The sequence below is a fragment of the Sapajus apella genome, unplaced genomic scaffold, assembly GCF_009761245.1.
Source record: "Sapajus apella isolate SASKATOON/1434 unplaced genomic scaffold, GSC_monkey_1.0 scaffold50, whole genome shotgun sequence".
Taxonomy (NCBI): Eukaryota; Metazoa; Chordata; class Mammalia; order Primates; family Cebidae; genus Sapajus; species Sapajus apella.
Window position 1 is genome coordinate 8223496 of NW_022436990.1, and position 20713 is coordinate 8244208.

A 20713-nucleotide genomic window follows, 5' to 3' on the forward strand; every position below is an offset into this window, starting at 1 on the left:
TGATCCACCTACCTCGGCCTCCCAAAGTGCTGGAATTACAGGTGTCAGCTACCTCGCCCAGCCCTACCCTGCTATAAGCTAAAAAGGATTTTTCCTTTTTTTTTTTTTTTTTTTACAGCCTATCATGGGACCCTTTTTTTTTTTTTTTTTTTTTTTTTTGGAGACACAGTGTCACTCTATCCCCCAGGCTGGAGTGCACTGGTGTGACTTGGCTCACTGCAACCTCCACCTCCTGGGTTCAAGCGATTCTCATGCCTCAGCCTCCCAAGTAGCTGGGATTAGGGATTACAGGCGCTTGCTACCGCACCTAGCTAATTTCTGTATTTTTAGTAGAGATGGGATTTCACCATGTTGGCCAGGCTGGCCTCGAACTCCTGACCTCAGGTGATCCACCCACCTCGGCTGTAATCCCAAAGTGCTGGGATTACAGGCATGAGCCACCACACTCAGCTGGATTTCTACATTTTAAATGGTGGAAAAAAAAAGAAGAATGCTACTTTGTGATAAGTGAAAATTATATGAAATTCACATTTCACTGTCCATAAATAGTAATATTGAACCAAAGCCATGCTCATTGTCTACGTGTTGCCTGTGACTGCTTTGGGCCACAATAGTGGAACTGAATAGCTGCGAAGACCGTAAGATCCACAAAGACAAATATTTATAAGCTAGTCCTCTCCAGAAGTAGTTTGCTGTGATTCCTGCCATAGAGGAAGGACTGGGATGACTACTGAAGGATAACTAACATACTCTACTGTAGTTACCAGCATGGAAATTACAGATTTTGCATGCCCCTTTAGATATAACTATATTGATTTTTTACTAACAGAGTGTTAGTAACACCAGTCATGTTGGATTAGGGCCCCACCTTTATGACCTTAATTACCTCCTTAAAGATTCTATCTCCAAATACAGTCACATTGGAGGTTAGGGCTTCAGTGGGGAGGGCACACAGTTTAGTCCATAAAACCTAATAACTTGGGGTAACTTTGTATCTCATATTTTTCTAATGGAAATTTGAAATATACTGATTATGAAACATTTTATTTTAACTATAGGGAAAAGAGGACAAAATGGATTTAAAGAATTTACAAGGCAAGAAGAGATCAACTGTGTAACAAGAGATCCTCTTACTGCTGATGAGGAAGAAGCATTAAAACAGGAACACCAACGAAAAGAGAAAGAGCTCTTAGAAAAAATCCAAAGTGCCATAGCCTGTACCAATATCTTTCCCTTGGGTCGTGACCGCATGTATAGACGATACTGGATTTTCCCTTCTATTCCTGGACTCTTTATTGAAGAAGATTATTCTGGTCTTACTGAAGACATGCTGTTGCCTAGACCTTCATCATTTCAGAATAATGTACAGTCTCAAGATCCTCAGGTATCCACTGAAACTGGAGAGCCTTCGATATCTGAATCTACCTCCAACATTGACCAAGGTCCATGTGACCATTCTGTGCAGCTGCCAAAACCAGTGCATAAGCCAAATCGATGGTGCTTTTACAGTTCCTGTGAACAGCTAGACCAGCTTATTGAAGCTCTTAATTCTAGAGGACATAGAGAAAGTGCCTTAAAAGAAACTTTGTTACAAGAGAAAAGCAGAATATGTGCACAGCTAGCCCGTTTTTCTGAAGAGAAATTTCATTTTTCAGGTAAATTTTCAATGAAAATTTTTTTTAATTTTTTTTCCTCCCTCTAATCTCTGGTCATTCAGGATGAAGCATTTTTTCAAGCTATTAGAAATACATTTACAACACCTCATCTTTAATTTAGGTTATCCTCTTAGTTTGCAAGTTAGAGTTTAGGAATGTATTTCTTTATAGAAACAAGATTATCTAAATTCCACTGGCTTATATTTGAATTATGAGGAACACATCTATGGTATAACAAGATACATATTCTTCCTGATCTCCTTATTCCTTGGTCAGCAGACTCTGAAAGCCAAGAATAGACTTTAAGGCTGCCATCAATTTTGGACAGATTATGGAGACTGAGGTTACTCATTAAGGGTTTTGACTGAGAGTCCAGGGAGAAGTTCCACTAATGATCACTTCTTTGGACCTTGGCTGCAAGGGCAGGTTGGAGAGCAGCATTTCCTGTTTGATGGTTCGTCTGTTGATGACAAATAAGATAAAGCAGTAAGGCATTTTTAGATGTGAGTTTTTGTATTAATAAATGGGAGTCTCTAGGTAAAGAATTGCTTACTTGTTTCCTGTGGGGGAGAAAATAGAGCTAAAAACATTTTAATTAAAATAAATTTTTAAAAAGAATTGCTTAAAATTTAGGGGTATGTTACCATGACTACTTTAGTTTTTTTTTTCAGGATTAAAAACTACAGATCACAATTCTTTTTTTGTTATTTATTTATTTATTTATTTATTTATTTCGAGACAGTTTCACTCTTGTTACCCAGGCTGGAGTGCAATGGTGCGATCTTGGCTCACCGCAATCACCGCCTCCTGGGTTCAAGCAGTTCTCCTGCCTCAGCCTCCCGAGTAGCTGAGACTACATGTGCATGCCACCACGCCTGGCTAATTTTGTATTTTTAGTAGAGACAGGGTTTCTCCATGTTGGTCAGGCTGGTCTCGAACTCCCGACCTCAGGTGATCTGCCCACCTTGGCCTCCCAAAGTGCTGGGATTACAGGTGTGAGCCACCACACACAGCCATTTATTTTTTTGAGACAGAATTTCACTCTTGTTGCCCATGCTTAAGTGCAATGGTACGGTCTCAGCTCACTGCAACCTCTGCCTCCCAGGTTCAAGTATTTCTCCTGTCTCAGCCTCCCAAGTAGCTGGGATAGCAGGTGCCTGCCACCAGGCCCAGCTAATTTTTTGTATTTTTAGTAGAGATGGGGTTTCTTTGTTGAAAGATACAGGATCAAAGCATTGTGTATACCCTCTGGGCTGCGCTTCCCCTTCTTCCTACCCACTTCCAACTAGCTAGAATGCAGACATAGAAATAAATCATTCTGGAACCTGAGAAGGGCAGAAAAACCCTAAGGATGGCAGTACCAACAAGATAGAAAGAGCTTGGACCCCTGATAATCTGCCTTGACTTTGATAATATGTTGGAATTAAATTTCTCTGTTGTTTCGGTTGTTGTCAGATTGGTTTGATAATTGGGAAGTGTTTTTTCTTCTTTCTTTTGTGTTTCATTATGTTGGCCAGGCTGGTCTTGAACTGCTGACCTCAAGTGATCCACCTGCCTTGGCCTCCCAAAGTGCTGGGATTACAGGCATGAGCCACTGTGCCTGGCCATTGTTGAGCATCTTTTCATGTGCTCATTGGCAATTTGTATATCTTTCTTAAATATCTTTTCAGATCCTTTGCCCATTTGTAAATTGGGTTGTCCTTTTATTGTGCTGTAAAAGTTCTTTATATATTCTGGATACAAGGGCTTTATTTATTTAGAGACAGAGTCTCGCTGTGTTGCCCAGGCTGGAGTACAGTGGCATAATCATAGTTTCACTGCAGACTCAAACTCCTGGGCTCAAGCAATCCTGCCTCAGTCTCCTGAATAGCTGTACAAGGGGCTTTATAAGATAAATTATATTCATTCATTCATTCATTCATTCATTTGTGGCACTTGGGGATTTACAGAGCACTTTTATATCCATTTATTTCAAGATCATAACAATTACATGGAATAATTGTAGTTTTTTAATAAGAAAATCATGATAAAAGTATTTGATTACTGTTTCAGACAAACTGCAGCCCGATAGCAAACCAACATATAGTCGGGGAAGATCTTCCAGTACGTATGATCCATCTCAGATGTCTGCAGAAAAGCAACTTGAATTGAGGCTGAGAGATTTTCTTTTAGATATTGAAGATAGAATCTACCAAGGAACATTAGGAGCAATCAAGGTTTGTACCTGGTCACCTTTTTAATATGTCTAATCTGCTTGGTCCAGAATTTTGGTCATATTTGTTGTCTACATGACATAGATAAGGCATATGTGTTTTGAATAAACACCAGAGAGTGATAAATTTTTTATGAAAACTAACTTTATTTCCCTGCATCAAAATATTTTTTATAAGATTTTCATCATATGTTGAAATGTATAAGGATATTTTCTTCTTCCTTGACTAGCCCCTGCCTTCTCTGCTGAGTCATTCATTTGTTGGTATCTTTGTCACCTTTTTAAAATCTGTAATTCATGGCTGATAATGTATTCTGTTCATGCCTTTGCCCTCATCGGCCACTTTTTTGCTGCTATCAAGTGACCAATCTGAGAACTGTTTGTGATGTATTTATACAGAAAGTAAGGTTTTCATCTATGAAGAATATGAATTCCAGTTTGGCCACTTAGTAACCTAATTTTTAGATCCCTTTTTAATTCATAATCATTTCTAAAATATCCATGAATTGATTTTATATGTATATTGAACGTCATACCTCTCAGAAACAATATATTCCATTTTTCATGGTTAGTAAGTTTGAATTTTGTTACAGGTTACAGATCGACATATCTGGAGATCAGCATTAGAAAGTGGACGGTATGAGCTGTTAAGTGAGGAAAACAAGGAAAATGGGATAATTAAAACTGTGAATGAAGATGTGGAAGAGATGGAAATTGATGAACAAACAAAGGTCATAGTAAAAGACAGGTACAAAAGGATTTTTTCCAAAGTAACCATTACTTTTCTTTGCCATGTTTTTTTTGTTTTTGTTTTTTGTTTTTAAGTATGTTGCCTTTTCTTATTTTTAAAACTTGTCATGAAGACCACTGGAATAATCATTTTCCAAAACTCAGGATCTTTGTTACTCCACTTTGTACTAATCCAACCAAAAGACAGTTTATTAGAATAATGATAATTTCTCAAGAGTATTTTTTTAAATATTTGAACTTAAGGTTTTATTAATTTCAGAAAGTACCTGTACTATCTTTTTTCTTTTCCGTAGGGAAACTTAGTAAATTGGTAAATTCTGGTAGACTTAAATATTGTTTGAGCCAGGCAAGATGGCGTGGGCCTATAGTCTCAGCTACTCCGGAGGCTGAAGCAGGGAGACTGCTTGAAGCCAGGAGTTGGAGACCAGCCTGGGCAACATAGTGAGAGATCCTGTCTCTTTTTAAAAAAAGAAAAAAAAAATTTTTTTTTAAATTAGCTGGGCACGGTGGCATGCACTTGTTTTTGTTTTTGTTTGGGGGGGGTGGGGCGGAGTCTTGCTCTGTCGCCAGGCTGGAGTACAGTGGCTCAATCTCAGCTCACTACAACCTCCAACTCCCTGATTCAAGTAATTCTCCTGCCTCAGCCTCCTGAGTAGCTGGGATCACAGGCACCACCATGCCCAGCTAATTTTTTGTATTTTTAGTACAGACAGGGTTTCACCGTGTTGGCCAGGATGGTCTCAATCTCCTGACCTCATGATCCACCCACCTCGGCCTCCCAAAGTGCTGGGATTACAGGTGTGGGCCACCACCACTGGCTGGCCTGCACTTGTAGTCCCATCGTCTCCAGCTTTGTATCCCAGGACTTCAAAGCTGCAGTGAGCTAATAATGATTGTGCCACTCTACTCCAGCCTGAGCAACAATGAGACCTCTTCTCTAAATAAATATATAAGTATTAAATATTATTAATAACATATCCATATATCTATAGATACTTTTTTTTTTCAAGATTATTTTGGATATTATGTGCCTTTAAGCAGTTTGTCATCTAGAAGGGAACAGTGGAGATACATGAGGCTAGCATTACATTTACTAGAACGGGGTGCTGATAGAAGGTTATATCCCATGCAAATGAAGTACATGGGAGAGCTACTTGTCTTAGGGGAACATGGGAGATAGTAAAGGAAGTACGAGAGGCAGTGACCACAAAGCTGAACCCTAAAGTTGAGGAAAATAGGACACTGGGAAGAAAAACCATGTACAAAGGCTTTGAGTGAATGAATTTGCACTTCAACGTGATCATTTTAAGCCAGGTGTGTTGGGGCTCATGCCTGTAGTCCCAGCACTTTGGGAGGCTGGGGCAGGTGGATCACGAGGTCAGGCATTCGAGACCAGCCTGGCCAACATAGTGAAACCCCATCTCTACTAAAAATACAAAAAAATTAGCTGGGCATGGTGGCAGACGCCTGTGATCCTAGCTACTTGCAAGGCTGAGGCTGGAGAATCGCTTGAATCTGGGAGGCAGAGGTTGCAGGGAGCTGAGATCGTGCCACTGCCCTCCAGCCTGGCAACAGTGCCAGACTCCATCTCAAAAAAAAAAAAGTGATTATTTTCACTGGAATGTGGAGATTTAATGAAGAGGGAGCAAGACTGGAGGTTAATGAACTAGTTAGGTAGCAATAAATCTACCCAGCAGTTTGAAGCAAGAAAAAATGTTGAAACAAGAGAAATAGAGATAAGCTGCCCAAGATACTTAGGCTTTAAGACCTATTACAATGTCACCTCTCTCAAACCTTTCCCATAAGCCTTCCCTCTTCTACTTTCTCTCCTTCAAATATTTACCGTTAGTCCTTCTAAATGAATCTCCCTTCCCTACTAGTTGGCTGTAGCTCCTTGAGATTGAGGAAGTGATTTTTTTACAAAGGTGGAAATAAGCATTTGAATCAATGAATGGGCTCAAGTTATAATTAATATTGTTTTTAAGTACCATAAACTCTTAAATGTTTTAATTGTAGACTTTTGGGGATAAAAACAGAAACTCCAAGTACTGCATCAACTAATGCCAGTACTCCACAATCAGTGAGCAGTGTGGTTCATTATCTGGCAATGGCACTCTTTCAAATAGAGCAGGGCATTGAGCGGCGTTTTCTGAAAGCTCCACTTGGTAAGTATCTGTTTTTATTTCAAAATATAAGTTATAAGTAATTTTGAGTTGCCCTTTAATTAATAGAACTTTATTGGCTGACATAATCAAATTGATAAACTAATCTTAAAAACTTGAGATTATGTTTTCATTTTTAAATTAGTTATTTTAAGTGAGGTTTATTTTTAAAATAATACAGTCTTTTGTGAAGAGTTTCATTAAAAGAAAGATTACCAGCTAGGCACAGTGGCTCATAACTGTAATCCCAGCACTTTGGGAGGCTGAAGTGGAATTCCTTCAGCCCAAGAGATTTAGACCAGCCTGGGCAACATATAGCAAGAACTCCATCTCTACTAAATTAAAAAAAGAAATTAGCCAGGCCTCATGGTATACACCTGTAGTCCCAGCCACTGGAGGAGTCTGATGTGGGAGGATTGCATGAGCCCAGGAATTTGAGGTTACAATGAGCTATGACTATACCATTGCACTGTGCCCTAGGTGACAGTGTAAGACCCTATCTCTTTAAAAGAAAAAAAAGACCACCAAAACCTATAACTAGTCAGACCTTGAATAATCAAAGATTATGTGTAACTTTTTTTTTCTGTTATTTAAAAGAGAACCCCAAATAAATGACTGAAAAGATTACCATTTGGGGCATAGTTTAATGATAAGGGTCACTGTGACCCACATGCTATATAAGAAGTGCTAAATTAGAAATACCAAGTTTTAAAAGAAACGCAAATGAGGAAATGCTCTATACTTTATAGTGAGGAATAATACTATATGTATCACTTTTTGGCAATTTAGGAAATTATTGGGTTTTTAGGGACTAATCGAGGAACCTAATCATTATGTTTTTGGAAAATACCTGTTTCAGAATTCTAAAATTCTTTTTGAGATGTTTAACTTATAACTCATCATATTGAGATATTTATATTGTAAAGGGATCATGGAAGAAATAACCTTCTTAAGTCATATCTTTTTGGTTCACATTGAAAGAACTACCTGAATTGACTAAAATCCTTAAATAATTTTTTGGGCTGGGAGTGGTGGCTCCACTTTGGGAGGCGGAGGCGGGTGGATCACTGGAGGTCAGGAGTTAAAGACGAGCCTAACCAACATGGTGAAACCCTGTCTCTGCTAAAAATACAAAATTAGCTGGGTGTGGTGGCACATGCCTGTAATCCCAGCTACTTGGCAGGCTGAGGCAGGAGAATCACTTAAAGCTAGGAGGCGGAGGTTGCAGTAAGCCAAGACTGCACCACTGTACTCCAGCCTAGGCAATAAGAGCGAAACTATATCTCAAAAAAATAAAAATAAATAAAAATAATTTTTTTTTTTTTTTTTGAGACGGAGTTTCACTCATGTTATCCAGGCTGGAGTGCAATGGCGCGATCTCGGCTCACCGCAACCTCCGCCTCCTGGGTTCAGGCAATTCTCCTGCCTCAGCCCCCTGAGTAGCTGGGATTACAGGCACGCACCACCATGCCCAGCTAATTTTTTGTATTTTTAGTAGAGACGGGGTTTCACCATGTTGACCAGGATGGTCTCGATCTCTTGACCTCGTGATCCACCCGCCTCGGCCTCCCAAAGTGCTGGGATTACAGGCTTGAGCCACCGTGCCCGGCAAAAATAATTTTTTAATAATATTAAGTATTAGAACAAAGTTTTCATAAATAGACAATGTAATCAGAGCGGTTTTGAAATGTGAATATATTTGTAAACTTTTCAATTGAAGAGTTTGTGGCCAGTATCTCATTAAGTCTGTTCACACTTTTATAAATTGATAATCCTTCCATAAGCTTAATAATGCACTGACCACATTGAAAGTAACAATTATAAGAAATAAAATATGTATAATCAAACAGACACAAGAACAGAAACCCAAACACCACATATTCTCACTCATAGGTAGGTGTTGAACAATGAGAACACGTGCACTCAGGGAGAGAAGCATCATATACGGGGGGCAGTTGCAGGGGTAGGGGAGAGACAGCAGGGGGTGGTGAGGGAGGGGAGGGTGGGGGGGATATCATGGGGAGAAATGCCAGATATAGTATGCACCTAAAGTTAAATAAATAATTTAAAAAAAAGAAAAGAAATAAAATACGTGTAATTACAGCTCCCAAAGGTGTTAGAGTTGGTATTTGCTGTTACTTTTATTTCCCAGTCTTCAGTGTGCCTTAGTATTTTCTTTGTCTAAATCCAGTTATGCGTACAAGGGATCATTCTGTTTATTACAATCACATATTAATACACAATTACCTCAATTAAAATTTCAATTTAAAATTATTTGTAAATCATGCAGCTTTTATAAATGTAAGATACTGCTACTAACACTATGATTCCAAAAGAGTAAAAGAATAAGACGCAATACTGCTTATTTTCCCACATCTGAAATTTTCATTAAAGTTTTTTATAAGTTGAAGGGGGGAGATCAGATTGATAGTTTAGTGTATCTGTGTTTTCATCTGCACATCTCATTAAATATTTAGACAAAGAAAAAGATTAATACTGAGAGGTATTAAACTTTTCTAGTAGGTTATATGAGAGATACTGTTCCTTATGCTGGTTTGTATACAGTGATTTTTCAAACATTAATTTCATCCCAAAAGATAGAAAATTATAATTCAGGGCCAGGCGCAGTGGCTCACACCTGTAATCCCAGCACTTTGTGAGGCTGAGGTGGGTGGATCATCTGAGGTCAGGAGTTTGAGACCAGCCTGACCTACACAGAGAAACACTGTCTCTACTAAAAATACAAAATTAGCCAGGCATGATGGTCCACAGCTGTGATCCCAGCTACTAGGGAGGCTGAGGCAGGAGAATCGCTTGAAAACCCTGTAGTGAGCTGAGATCACGCCACTGTACTCCAGCTTGGGCAACAAGAGCAAAACTCTGTCTCAAAAAAAAAAAATTATAATTCAGGGTCTTAAGAAATAAGTGAAATAAGAAAAGTTTGTTACTTTGGCAGTGTCAAAGTTAAATTTTGGTCAAAGTCAAATGTTGGTCATTTATAACATGAGTGTCTACTGTTGGTGTTCCATGAAAAGTTATTGGAATAACTTAAGCCTTTGAAAGATCTGTTTTGCACAGGACAGCAGGAGATGGAGCTAGGCTGTCTGAAAGTAATCAAGAATATCATGAATTGGGGAGGGAAAAGCAGGTTTTACTTTATGAATACTTGAGATGGAATATATATTGAAATTCTCCATTCACCTGATAATATTTCAGCATAGTAAATTAATCATAGTAGGCATTTTCCCAATCTAGCTTCAGAAATTATTTCAGTTTCCTGAGGAAGTATGTAAAAAATAAAAATTCTACTTATGTTCTACCTTCTCTAGTATGTCCCTTTTATTCTAGAGATTAATCATAGTGATAAAAGTAGACTTCATTTGGGAAAGAGAAAATCTTGTTTTAATTAATTGTCTTAGGTAAGACAAGAGGATATTTTTTAAGATTGATAATTCCATTATTTTTAAAGTCATGGTTAAACCCTTAAGCTAGGAAAAAAAATCCCCAACTAACTTTATCAATTTGAAATTAGGTAACACAGAAATTAATAAGGATCAAAAGGGAGATAGAAAAAAAAAGGACAAGAAAAAGAGAGAGGAAGATCAATCTAGTGTGAAAGATGGTAAATTTTTAACTTTTTAAAGAAATTTTGTGTGTTGTCTTTTTAAAGAATTATGATTTTACCTTTTCTATGGCTGAATAATGATTTGCATATTTAGCTTTTGAAGGAAAACTTTGGATTTGATTTTTTTGAAGGGAATGGACTTGGGAGTAAGCTAAAAATATTATCTACCTAGCGTTTCCTCTATATTTCACACCTCAGCTAATTACTCTTCTAAATTAGCATATACAAAGTTGACATTGGTGTATCTTCGTATACTTAGTGAAAAGAATGAATGCCTATGGAACTTATGTTTACTTGTTTCACATAAAGTATTTTATTCACAGCATTTTTTTTCTTTTCCTAACTTGGAGAGACATAGGGCAAGAGTTTTTATGTTTCGTCCCCTAAAGAAGCCTGTCCTGGTCACACGGATTACTGTGTATTGGCCCTTGAACAGTATGAAGTCTCCCAATTAATATTTGATGTGACCGCCAATATTTTATATTAGTAAGATCCTTTTAATAATTTCTTGAGGAATTTATCTGTACTAGCATAATAGAAGATAAAAGAAACAAGACATATTCTGCCCTTTACAGTTGTGTAATCTGGGGCAAAAGCAAAGTTTAATATAAAGAAACAACAGAAAAATGGAATCGTATATACGGTATTTTATACTTGTACTGATACTTATATCAGTACTATGCAAAAATAGAAAAATAGGTACATTCATTATGGACTAGAATAAGAATTGCTTTGAGCTACCGCTGGTTTAGTTTTCTTAAACCACCTCGTTAATCAAATCCCACAGCATTTCACCAAACTTTGCATTTAAAAATCATTAAACTAATTTCCAAGATTCCAAAAGTTCTTCATAATTTGTCTTTTTTCCCATTCCTTCATTGACCTCTGCAACCTTATTCCTTGCCATTACCAATGAGAGTATTCTCTGATTTACCCAGACAGATCGTCATCTTTGAACTATTGTTGCTGCCTCATTCCTTGGAGGCCCTGGTCAGGCCAGAACTTTTTATGAAGGCTTACATTTTAAAAACCAAGACAAGTTAAAAACTCACAATGAGAGGGGAGAAATAAATCAAATGCATTTAAGTGGACTGTACTTTCCAATTTATATATATATAGTGTGTGTATGTATATATATATATATATGTGTGTGTATATATATATATATATATGTATGTATATTTTAAAGACAGAGTCTTGCCCTTATCACCCAGGCTGGAGTACAGTGCACAATCTGCAACTTCTGCCTCCCAGGTTCAAGCAGTTCTCCTGCCTCAGCCTCCCAAGAAGCTGGGATTACAGGCAGTCGCCACCATGCCTGGTTAATTTTTGTATATTTAATAGAGATGGGGTTTCACCGTGTTGGAAAGGCTGGTCTCAAACTCCTGGCCTCACGTGATCCACCCGCCTCAGCCTGCCAAACTGCTGGGATTACAGGTGTGAGCCACTACATCCAGCTCCAATTAAAAGTTAGAGACAGTTATGGATAGTTGGCAGGGAAAGTGAATAGAATTGAAAAGAAAAAAAAAAAAAAGACTGTATTAACATAAAATCTAGCTGGTTTATAGACTGTCTACAAAAGACACACCTAAAACAAAGCAACATAAAGATGGAAAAATACTATTGTTGCTGCAGTCTAAATAATATTGTATTTTCCCAACTTCATTAATATTTCTTCAGCTTTGAAGAGCCATTTGACCCATCCATTGTGTTTTTGCCTCAGTTTTTAATCTCAATTATTTTGAAAAGTTCTAACTGGTTCTTTTTCAGACTGCCTGGTTATTTATTCATATTTTAAACTTTTACTTATTAAAGCATATTGAACACAGTTATTTTATATTCTGTTTCTTATTGTAATATCTGAAGTCTTAAATGAGTTTGATTCTGCTGGCTTTCACCGAGTGTTTTCTTTCCACATGTGCCCTGTGGTTTTGATTAACTCTCATTCCTCAGACTTGATCTGTGGAAATGTCTTCAGAGAGAATTTGCAAAGATTTGTACTTGTTTCTGCCATTCACTTGAGGTCACTAGCAACCCTAGAGTACTTTAAAATCTTAGCTGTGCTTTTTCGGTTTTAAACCTATTCAAGGCTTTGCTTGATCCTCAGGGAGACTTATTTCCCCTTTCTACCCAATGCTAAAGTTCAGATGAATCAATTTTCTTGCTCCCCATTTTTTATGTAGCACCCATTTCCACCCTGACACTTGAAGGGGTAGCCTTCTGGGGTCCTAGCTTTTTAGAGAGGGACTAGCTACCTTCGTGGGCCCCAGGTTTCATGTCCTGTCTTTCTCACCCTGCCCAACTGATAAACAGGAGTTCAAGGTCCATTGATACTTGAGAGGTTTCAATACAAACAAATTCATTGTGTATTTCTTCACTTTTCCAGCTGTACTAAACATTCCTTTATGATAGGGACCACAGAATAGACTAGTTTCATATCTTATAAAGTGCCACATACAGGGGGAGGTATACAGTGCACAAATAACGATAGTAATATTAGCATTTACTCTGACAGACATTTTATACGCCTTATGCGTATTATTTAATGTTTCCAACAACCCTCAGAGGTCGATACCCTCCATGTATTACAGTTGTCTCTCAGGTTATACATGTATAACCTGAGAGACAGACAGGTTAACTTGCCCAAGTTCATATAGGGGAGCCAGTACTTAGCTCAGAGCAAACCGACTCCAAAGCCTGCATTTTCTTAACCATTATGCTACTGGCCAAGAGGTTTTATTTCAGGATAATAGTAAGAAATAATGTTATTATAGAACCAGATTATGTGTGGAGTCATATACCTTGCAGAATTAAGTATAATGTTTTAGGAAGATTAAGTGGAACAATATTAAAGATTGAAGTGGAAATCGCACACCGGTGTAAAATGACCATTGATTGATAGCATTTAATCAGATGACTAAATTTTTTAGCTCAGAAGATAAAGGAATGGTGATGTTGAGTGACAGAAGGTTTCAAATGTTTCTAAGTAAGTGTTAGTGCTGAAAAAATTGTTTTTGGTAGTATTAACATTGTTTTTACCACAATTTTAAAACTATTTTCTTAGAGATAGAAGATATTTAAGTTGGAGAACAATCCATCTTTTATATGAAATAAGGAAATAACATAACTTCATTCAAATGAATAGTAACTTAAACTTGGAATCATAGGTAGCCAGTTGTTAAAATTAGATTAAGATTTGATACACAGACTAGATTGGGAACACATTGTCTGAATTATTTTTGTCTTTATTAAAATCCCTTAGCATTTGATTTGTGGATTTAAGTAATTCTTTATGTCATAAACAAGATGTGGCTCAGCAAACATTCTCCATGAGATTTTTGTTTTTAATATCAGCATGGTCTTTTTGTTAAGTATCACAAGAGAAGAAATGTAAAATCTAACCTGTATTTAAAACAGCAACAAACTATTTCTAGTAAGATTACTAGGTTTGCCTAAAAATTGTAATCGCTCTCCCTTTTCATTTAAGATGCCAGTGACAGTGGGCGTTCTTATAAAACAGTTCTGGACCGTTGGAGAGAATCTCTCCTTTCTTCTGCTAGTCTATCCCAAGTTTTTCTTCACCTATCCACCTTGGATCGTAGTGTGATGTGGTCTAAATCTATACTGAATGCTCGTTGCAAGATATGTCGAAAGAAAGGCGATGCTGAAAACATGGTTCTTTGTGATGGCTGTGATAGGGGTCATCATACCTACTGTGTTCGACCAAAACTCAAGGTATTTTTTTTTCTCGTCAGATTAGAATTGAGACATTAAGATTTTGAGTAAGAGATGATTAAGGATCATTTATTTGATTTATTCAGACTGTGCCTGAAGGAGATTGGTTTTGTCCAGAATGTCGACCAAAGCAACGTTCTAGAAGACTCTCCTCTAGACAGAGACCATCCTTGGAAAGTGATGAAGATGTGGAAGACAGTATGGGAGGTGAGGATGATGAAGTTGATGGTGATGAAGAAGAGGGTCAAAGTGAGGAGGAAGAGTATGAGATGGAACACGATGAAGATGACTCTCAAGAAGAGGAAGAAGTCAGGTAAGTCCTAATATGCAATAAAATAAGTCAGTAAGTCTTAGGCAATTTCTCCACTATTCAAATACAAATGGAATACTTAGGGTGTGTAACTTGGTTTAAAACTAATATAAAGGCCAGGCGCAGAGGCTTACACCTGTAATCCCAGCACTTTGGGAGGCTGAGGTGGGTGGATCACCTGAGGTCAGGAGCTTGAGACCATCCTGGCCAACATAGTGAAATCCTGTCTCTACTAAAAATACAAAAAATAGCCAAGGTGGTGGTGGGCGCCTGTAATCCCAGCTAGCAGAGAAGCTGACGTAGGAGAATTGCTTGAACCCAGGAGGCAGAGGTGCAGTGAGCCAAGATAACGGATCACACCATTGCACTTCAGCCTGGGTGACAAGAACGAGACTCCATCTCCAAAACAAAACAAAACAAAACAAAACTAATATGTAATGGCCTGAAGTTACCCTTGCTTTCTATATATTATAAACATTCAAAACTATTCCCAAGGTAGTATTGATAATTTGGGGAATCTCAGAGTGATAGATAAATGCCAGGAAGTGCACTATATGTTTATACTCCTGCCACATCAGCACCTGGAAACAGCTTCTATACTACCATATAACTAAGTATTCTGCAACTTGGCATGCTGTGTCATTCAGGCCTAATGAATGAGTATGGAGCCTGGGTATTTCCTTCTGTGACAGCACTGGGGCAGTCTCCCCTTACTTGAACCTCTGGTTGAGTCTGAAATAAAGGGACATTTATATCCACAAGGTAGATATACAGGCATACCTCACAGATATTGCCAGTTCAATTCCAGATGACAGCAATAAAGCAAGTCCCAAATTTTTTTGGTCTCCCAGGGCATATAAAAATTATGTTTACATTATAGTCTCCTAAGTGTGCAGTAGCATTATGTCTAAAAAAAAAAAAAGTACATTTTTATACTTTAAAAATAATTTATTGCTAAAAAATACTAACAATCATCTGACATAGAGACAAAAAGTTAGCTCATACTGTTGGAAAAATTATGCCAATAAACTTGCTTGATGCAGAGTTGCCACAAACCTTCAGTTTGTTTAAAAAAAAAAAAAAAGAAGAAGAAAACTTTGTAATTATAGCATGCAGTGATGCGTAAAACACTATAAAATGAGGTGTGCTTGTGTCTAACTGGTAGCTGTAAGCTACACAGATCTACTAGGGGTGTTCTGTCAGCAGGCCTGACCATAGCCATCACACCAGGGAAGTCATTGTGCTCCTTGTTCTTACCATTCCCCTCCCCACCCTTTTTTTAAACATTTGAACCCCATTCTTAGAGAAGCAGGAAAATGAGTATGAAGTAAGGGTAACCTAGAACTGTCAGAGTACAAAAGGACCACAGTCGGAGAAGTTAATGTAGAACCACCACATCTGTTTTAAACGAGGTTTTAAGAAATAACAGCTAGAAGAGCCATCTTCCCTGTAGCTTGTGAGGGCAGTATTATGTTCAGCATAAAGATGATAAAGAATGTGAAAAATTCTTGCAAGTACGCAGGATAAACTCGAAGTCCAGGTATATGGGGAGATGGATAATGAGGTTTAATGGAGGTGTTGCATCCTTTTAATTAAAAACAGTTAAAAGATTAAATATAGTTTTGTATTTTATAGTCAGAAGACAACAGAGAGGTTCTTGGTATGGTATTTAGGAACCATGGGTTCAAGGCCCACTTCATTGGCAGCCATTGGCTAAAACTGTAGGTTACCTCAGTATCAATGATAATGAAAAGTGGCAGTCTCCTGTAGCAAAAGGAAACAAAAGAATTTCATTTTAAGATTAGTTCATTACCCTTAAGTTTTCCAACATGATTGACTAAGTCTATTTGTTGGTTCTCCTGAGCATATTACTACAATTTATCAGAAGTTAGGACTTGATTTTCATGATGATGTCCTGAAGTTACCAAGAAAATACTGACTGGGCACTGTGGCTTGTGCCTGTAATCCCAGCATTTTGGGAGGCCGAGGTGGGCAGACCACTTGAGTCCAGGAGTTTGAGACCACCCCGGGCAACATGGCAAAACCCCGTCTCTAAAAAAAACTACAAAAATTAGCCAGGCGTAGTGGTACACACCCAGCTACTCAGGAGTCTGAGATGGGAGGATCACCTGATCACAGGGAGGTCAGGCTGCAGTGAGCCGTGATCGTGCTGCTGCACTCCAGCCTGGATGACAGTGATACTCTGCCCCTCCCAAAAAAAGAAAGAAAATATGAAATTTTCTCTTTGCAGATATTCTCTTTGCATTTCAAAGAAATACATGAAAGCACATTTAAGATTTCCTTGAAAACTTGTTGACTCTAAGGAATTGAGTCTAGGAGTAAGTCTCAGTTAAATAGAAAATGTATATAAACTCATTGGCTAAATACAACAAGGAGAATAGAGTTAATCATATGTTCATCATTGCTCTGTACAATAATTGTGTTTTTTAACAATATTTATAGCCTACCCAAACGAGGAAGACCACAAGTTAGATTGCCAGTTAAAACAAGAGGGAGACTTAGTTCTTCTTTCTCAAGTCGTGGCCAACAACAAGAACCTGGAAGATACCCTTCAAGGAGTCAGCAGAATACACCCAAAACAACTGTTTCTTCTAAAACTGGTAGAAGCCTAAGAAAGATAAACTCTGCTCCTCCTACAGAAACGAAATCTGTAAGAATTGCCAGTCGTTCTACTCGCCACAGTCATGGCCCACTGCAAGCAGATGTATTTGTGGAATTACTTAGTCCTCGTAGAAAACGCAGAGGCAGAAGTGCTAATAATACACCAGAAAATAGCCCCAACTTCCCTAACTTCAGAGTCATTGCCACAAAGTCAAGTGAACAATCAAGATCTTTAAATGTTGCTTCAAAACTTTCTCTCCAAGAGAGTGAATCCAAAAGAAGATGCAGAAAAAGACAATCTCCAGGTATGAAGAAATCTAATTTAAACTCTTCCTTCCCTAGGAAAATTGAATAATTTGGACATATTGCATGTTAAGATGTTTTGGATCATTTTTCAAAGTCTGTCACTAAGATACACAAAGTTATTAGGGAATAGTCTGACCTGAAACATAATAGTCGTTGAAGGGGCAGCTATTTAATGAATAAAGGTAAATTATATTACTAGCCTTTCTACTAGTGAAGCAGGGTAATAAACTTGAAAATGGTGTTCTGTTTTTAATGGAGATATTTGGCCAGTATTTGAAGAGTGTCAGCATACTACATTATAACATATTTCACTCTCTCCTACCTTTTCCTCCCTCAAAATGCACATATTCATCATCACCTAGACAAGCTGCATCAGGTTATTTAGTAAGGTTCTCATCTCTAATACTGAATTTGGGGGAAAGGGAGAGTTAGAAGCAGTAATATTTTTAGGAACTGATGACCAGCTGTCTTTGTATTTTTTATTTTATTTATTTATTTAGAGACAGAGTCTCACTCTGTTGACCAGGCTGGAGTACAGTGGTGTGATCTTGGCTCACTGCAACCTCTGCCACCTGGGTTCAAGTGATTCTCCTGCCTCAGCCTCCTGAGTAGCAGGATTACAGAGATGCACCATCACACCTGGCTAATTTTTGTATTTTTAGTAGAGACGGGGTTTCTCCCTGTTGGCCTGGCTGGTCTTGAACTCCTGGCCTCAGCTGTCTTTTTCTCATTTTTGTTTATAGCAATCATTATTCATAGACAAATCTCTTTACTCATAGATTCATAATCTCTTCAATCCTATCCCTTGTTTTAAATGTTAGTAGTAAAATTTTGGTTTTTTAAGTTTATTGTTAACTATTATACCAGTCGCTCAGGCTGGTATGCAGTGGCGCAGTTGAGCTCACTACAACCTCTGCTTCCCGGGCTCAAGCTATCCTCCAGCCCCAGCCTCCCAAGTAGCTGGGACTACAGGGATGCACCATCAAGCCTGGCTAACTTTTGTATTTTTTGTAGAGACGGGGTCTCGCCATGTTGCCGAGGCTGGTCTTGCACTTGTGAGCTCAAAGCTATCCCACCTTAGTGTCCCAAATGTTGGGATTACAGGTGTGAGCCACCACACCCAGGCCTATTTTTTTTGTTGTTGTTGTTTTTTAATGAACTTAAACATAAAAAATGCCACTATTTCTCAAAAAAAGCCACTGTTCTTTATAGAATTTTAGATATGTTATATTGCATTATTCATTTACACAGCAGGATTAAGGACATAATTGGTGAAAGAATGGCATGTAATCTGTTTATGCAGTCATGAGATTGTAACGTTTTTTAGGGGAAGTGTCACATAATTCTGCACCAGTAAAGACCTAATTTAGCTTTTCCTATCCCCTTATCTGTTTTGCTTTTCCCCAATTCTCCAAGCTATTTTGGAGAAATAATATAATTGAAATGTTTTTATTCAAAAAACTATGGAAGAAAAATTTCTTGTTGTTACTGATTTGTGAAATTGCTAAGCCTGTACTAAGGACAAATAAAAGGGGAAATGTGTGGACCTACCCTGCCAGGAGAGAATTTAGACATCTGGATACATATATGGACTATACTACCCTTTCTACCATTATATACTTTAGATTTCATTATACTATACATTTCTAGGTCTGTGAGAAAGCATTTGCTTTAGAACATTTTCTAGATATTAAAATTAACATCTATGGCCAAATGTGGTTGCTCATGCCTGTAATCCCAGCACTTTGGGAGGCCAAGGCAGGTGGATCATTTGAGGTCAGGAGTTCTAGACCAGCCTGTCTAACATGGTGAAACCCTGTCTCTACTAAAAATACAACAATTAGCTGAGTGTGGTAGCAGGCACCTGTAATCCCAGCTACTTGGGAGGCTGAAGCAGGAGAATCTCTTAAACCCAGAGGCAGAGGTTGCAGTGAACTAAGATCACACCACTGCACTCCAGCCTGAGCGACAAAGCAAGACTCTGTCTCAAAATTAAAATAAATAAATAAAATTAAGCTCTGTAAGAATAATCGTTTACTAGTGAGAATTGCTTTTCCATTATGCAAGGTAATTTACATATAACCCTAGTGTCTACATCTGAAGAAATTACTTTCTAAAGAATATACTTTAGGAAATACTAGAGAATTGCTTAGTTTCAGTTAACTGTAGCTGAAAAGTATTTTTAATAAATTTGAGTAAAAATAATCCACAAACTTTGTGTTCTAGATTTTTCTTTTGCATCACACTCTGAAAATCTATTCTCAATGAATGTTTAATTCAATTGGACTTTTTTTTTTTTTTTTGAGACAGAGTCTTGCTCTGTTGCCAGGCTGGAGTACAGTGGCCCAATCTCGGCTCACTGCAACCTCCGCCTCCTGGGTTCAAGCGATTCATCTGCCTCAGCCTCCTGAGTAGCTGGGACCACAGGTGCATGCCACCACGCCCGGCTAATTTTTGTATTTTTAGTAGACACAGGGTTTCACCATGTTGGCCAAGATGGTCTTGATCTCTTGACCTCGTGATTCGCCCACCTCTCCCTCCCAAAGTGCTGGGATTACAGGCGTGAGCCACAGCGCCCAGCCTCAATTGGTCATTTTTAAGATCAAAAGGAAATAATATTTTGCCCAGATTTTCATCTCTCTCAGAAAATATTTAACATCCCAGTCTATGGAGTATCTATTTTTTGTTTGAATGTGGTATTTATACATCCAGTTTGGCTTGTAGTGAACAAATATTTTGCTTTGTTATCACCTAAAATGTTTAAATTATTTATTCAGAGTCATCGCCTATGACACTGAGTCGAAGGAGTTCTGGCCGACAGGGAGGAGTTCATGAGTTGTCTGCTTTTGAACAACTTGTTGTAGAATTGGTACGACATGATGACAGCTGGCCTTTTTTGAAACTTGTTTCTAAAATCCAGGTAATTACCAGACTTAATAAAATGTATTCATGTACATTATCTGATTTAGTCCACATGACAACTTTAAGTAGTCAAAATACCTGTTACTCACTGTCTACTTCTTTTTTTTTTTTTTTTTTTTTTAAAGACAGGGTTTCTGTCACCCAGGCTGGAGTGCAGTGGCATGACTTTGGCTAGCTGCAGTCTCAACTTCCTAGGACCAAGTGATCCTCCAACTTAGGCACTTTATTTTGGAGTACACATGCCACTATGCCCAGCTGATTTTTTTTCTTTTTTAGAGATGGGGTCTCATTTCATTGCCAGGCTGGTCTTGAAGGTCAGTTCCTATATTGAGAACAATAGAGCTGGATAGCATAGTTTCCTCAGACCCTTCTAATTTTGTGACTTTTCTTTTTTTTTTTTTTTTTTTTTTTTTC

General features: G+C 38.0%; 1 protein-coding gene and 1 long non-coding RNA gene across 5 annotated transcripts in view; one reads left to right on the forward strand and one right to left on the reverse strand.

Annotated features, from left to right (window-relative positions):
• Positions 1–20713, forward strand: part of BAZ1A (bromodomain adjacent to zinc finger domain 1A) — a 116393-nt gene that overhangs the window by 90922 nt on the left and 4758 nt on the right. For all 4 annotated transcript variants that reach the window (XM_032242571.1, XM_032242573.1, XM_032242570.1 and 1 more), the window contains 8 exons: positions 1059–1655; positions 3708–3871; positions 4461–4615; positions 6634–6782; positions 13892–14139; positions 14226–14452; positions 16913–17376; positions 20155–20297. In XM_032242571.1, coding sequence (XP_032098462.1) covers positions 1059–1655; positions 3708–3871; positions 4461–4615; positions 6634–6782; positions 13892–14139; positions 14226–14452; positions 16913–17376; positions 20155–20297 — 2147 coding nt within the window. The remainder of the gene's footprint in view (positions 1–1058; positions 1656–3707; positions 3872–4460; positions 4616–6633; positions 6783–13891; positions 14140–14225; positions 14453–16912; positions 17377–20154; positions 20298–20713) is intronic.
• LOC116526287 lies at positions 1920–19275 on the reverse strand. The gene is made up of 2 exons (XR_004258080.1): positions 19242–19275; positions 1920–2115 (listed from the first exon to the last, which is right to left on the reverse strand). It is a non-coding gene; the product is annotated as an uncharacterized LOC116526287 (long non-coding RNA).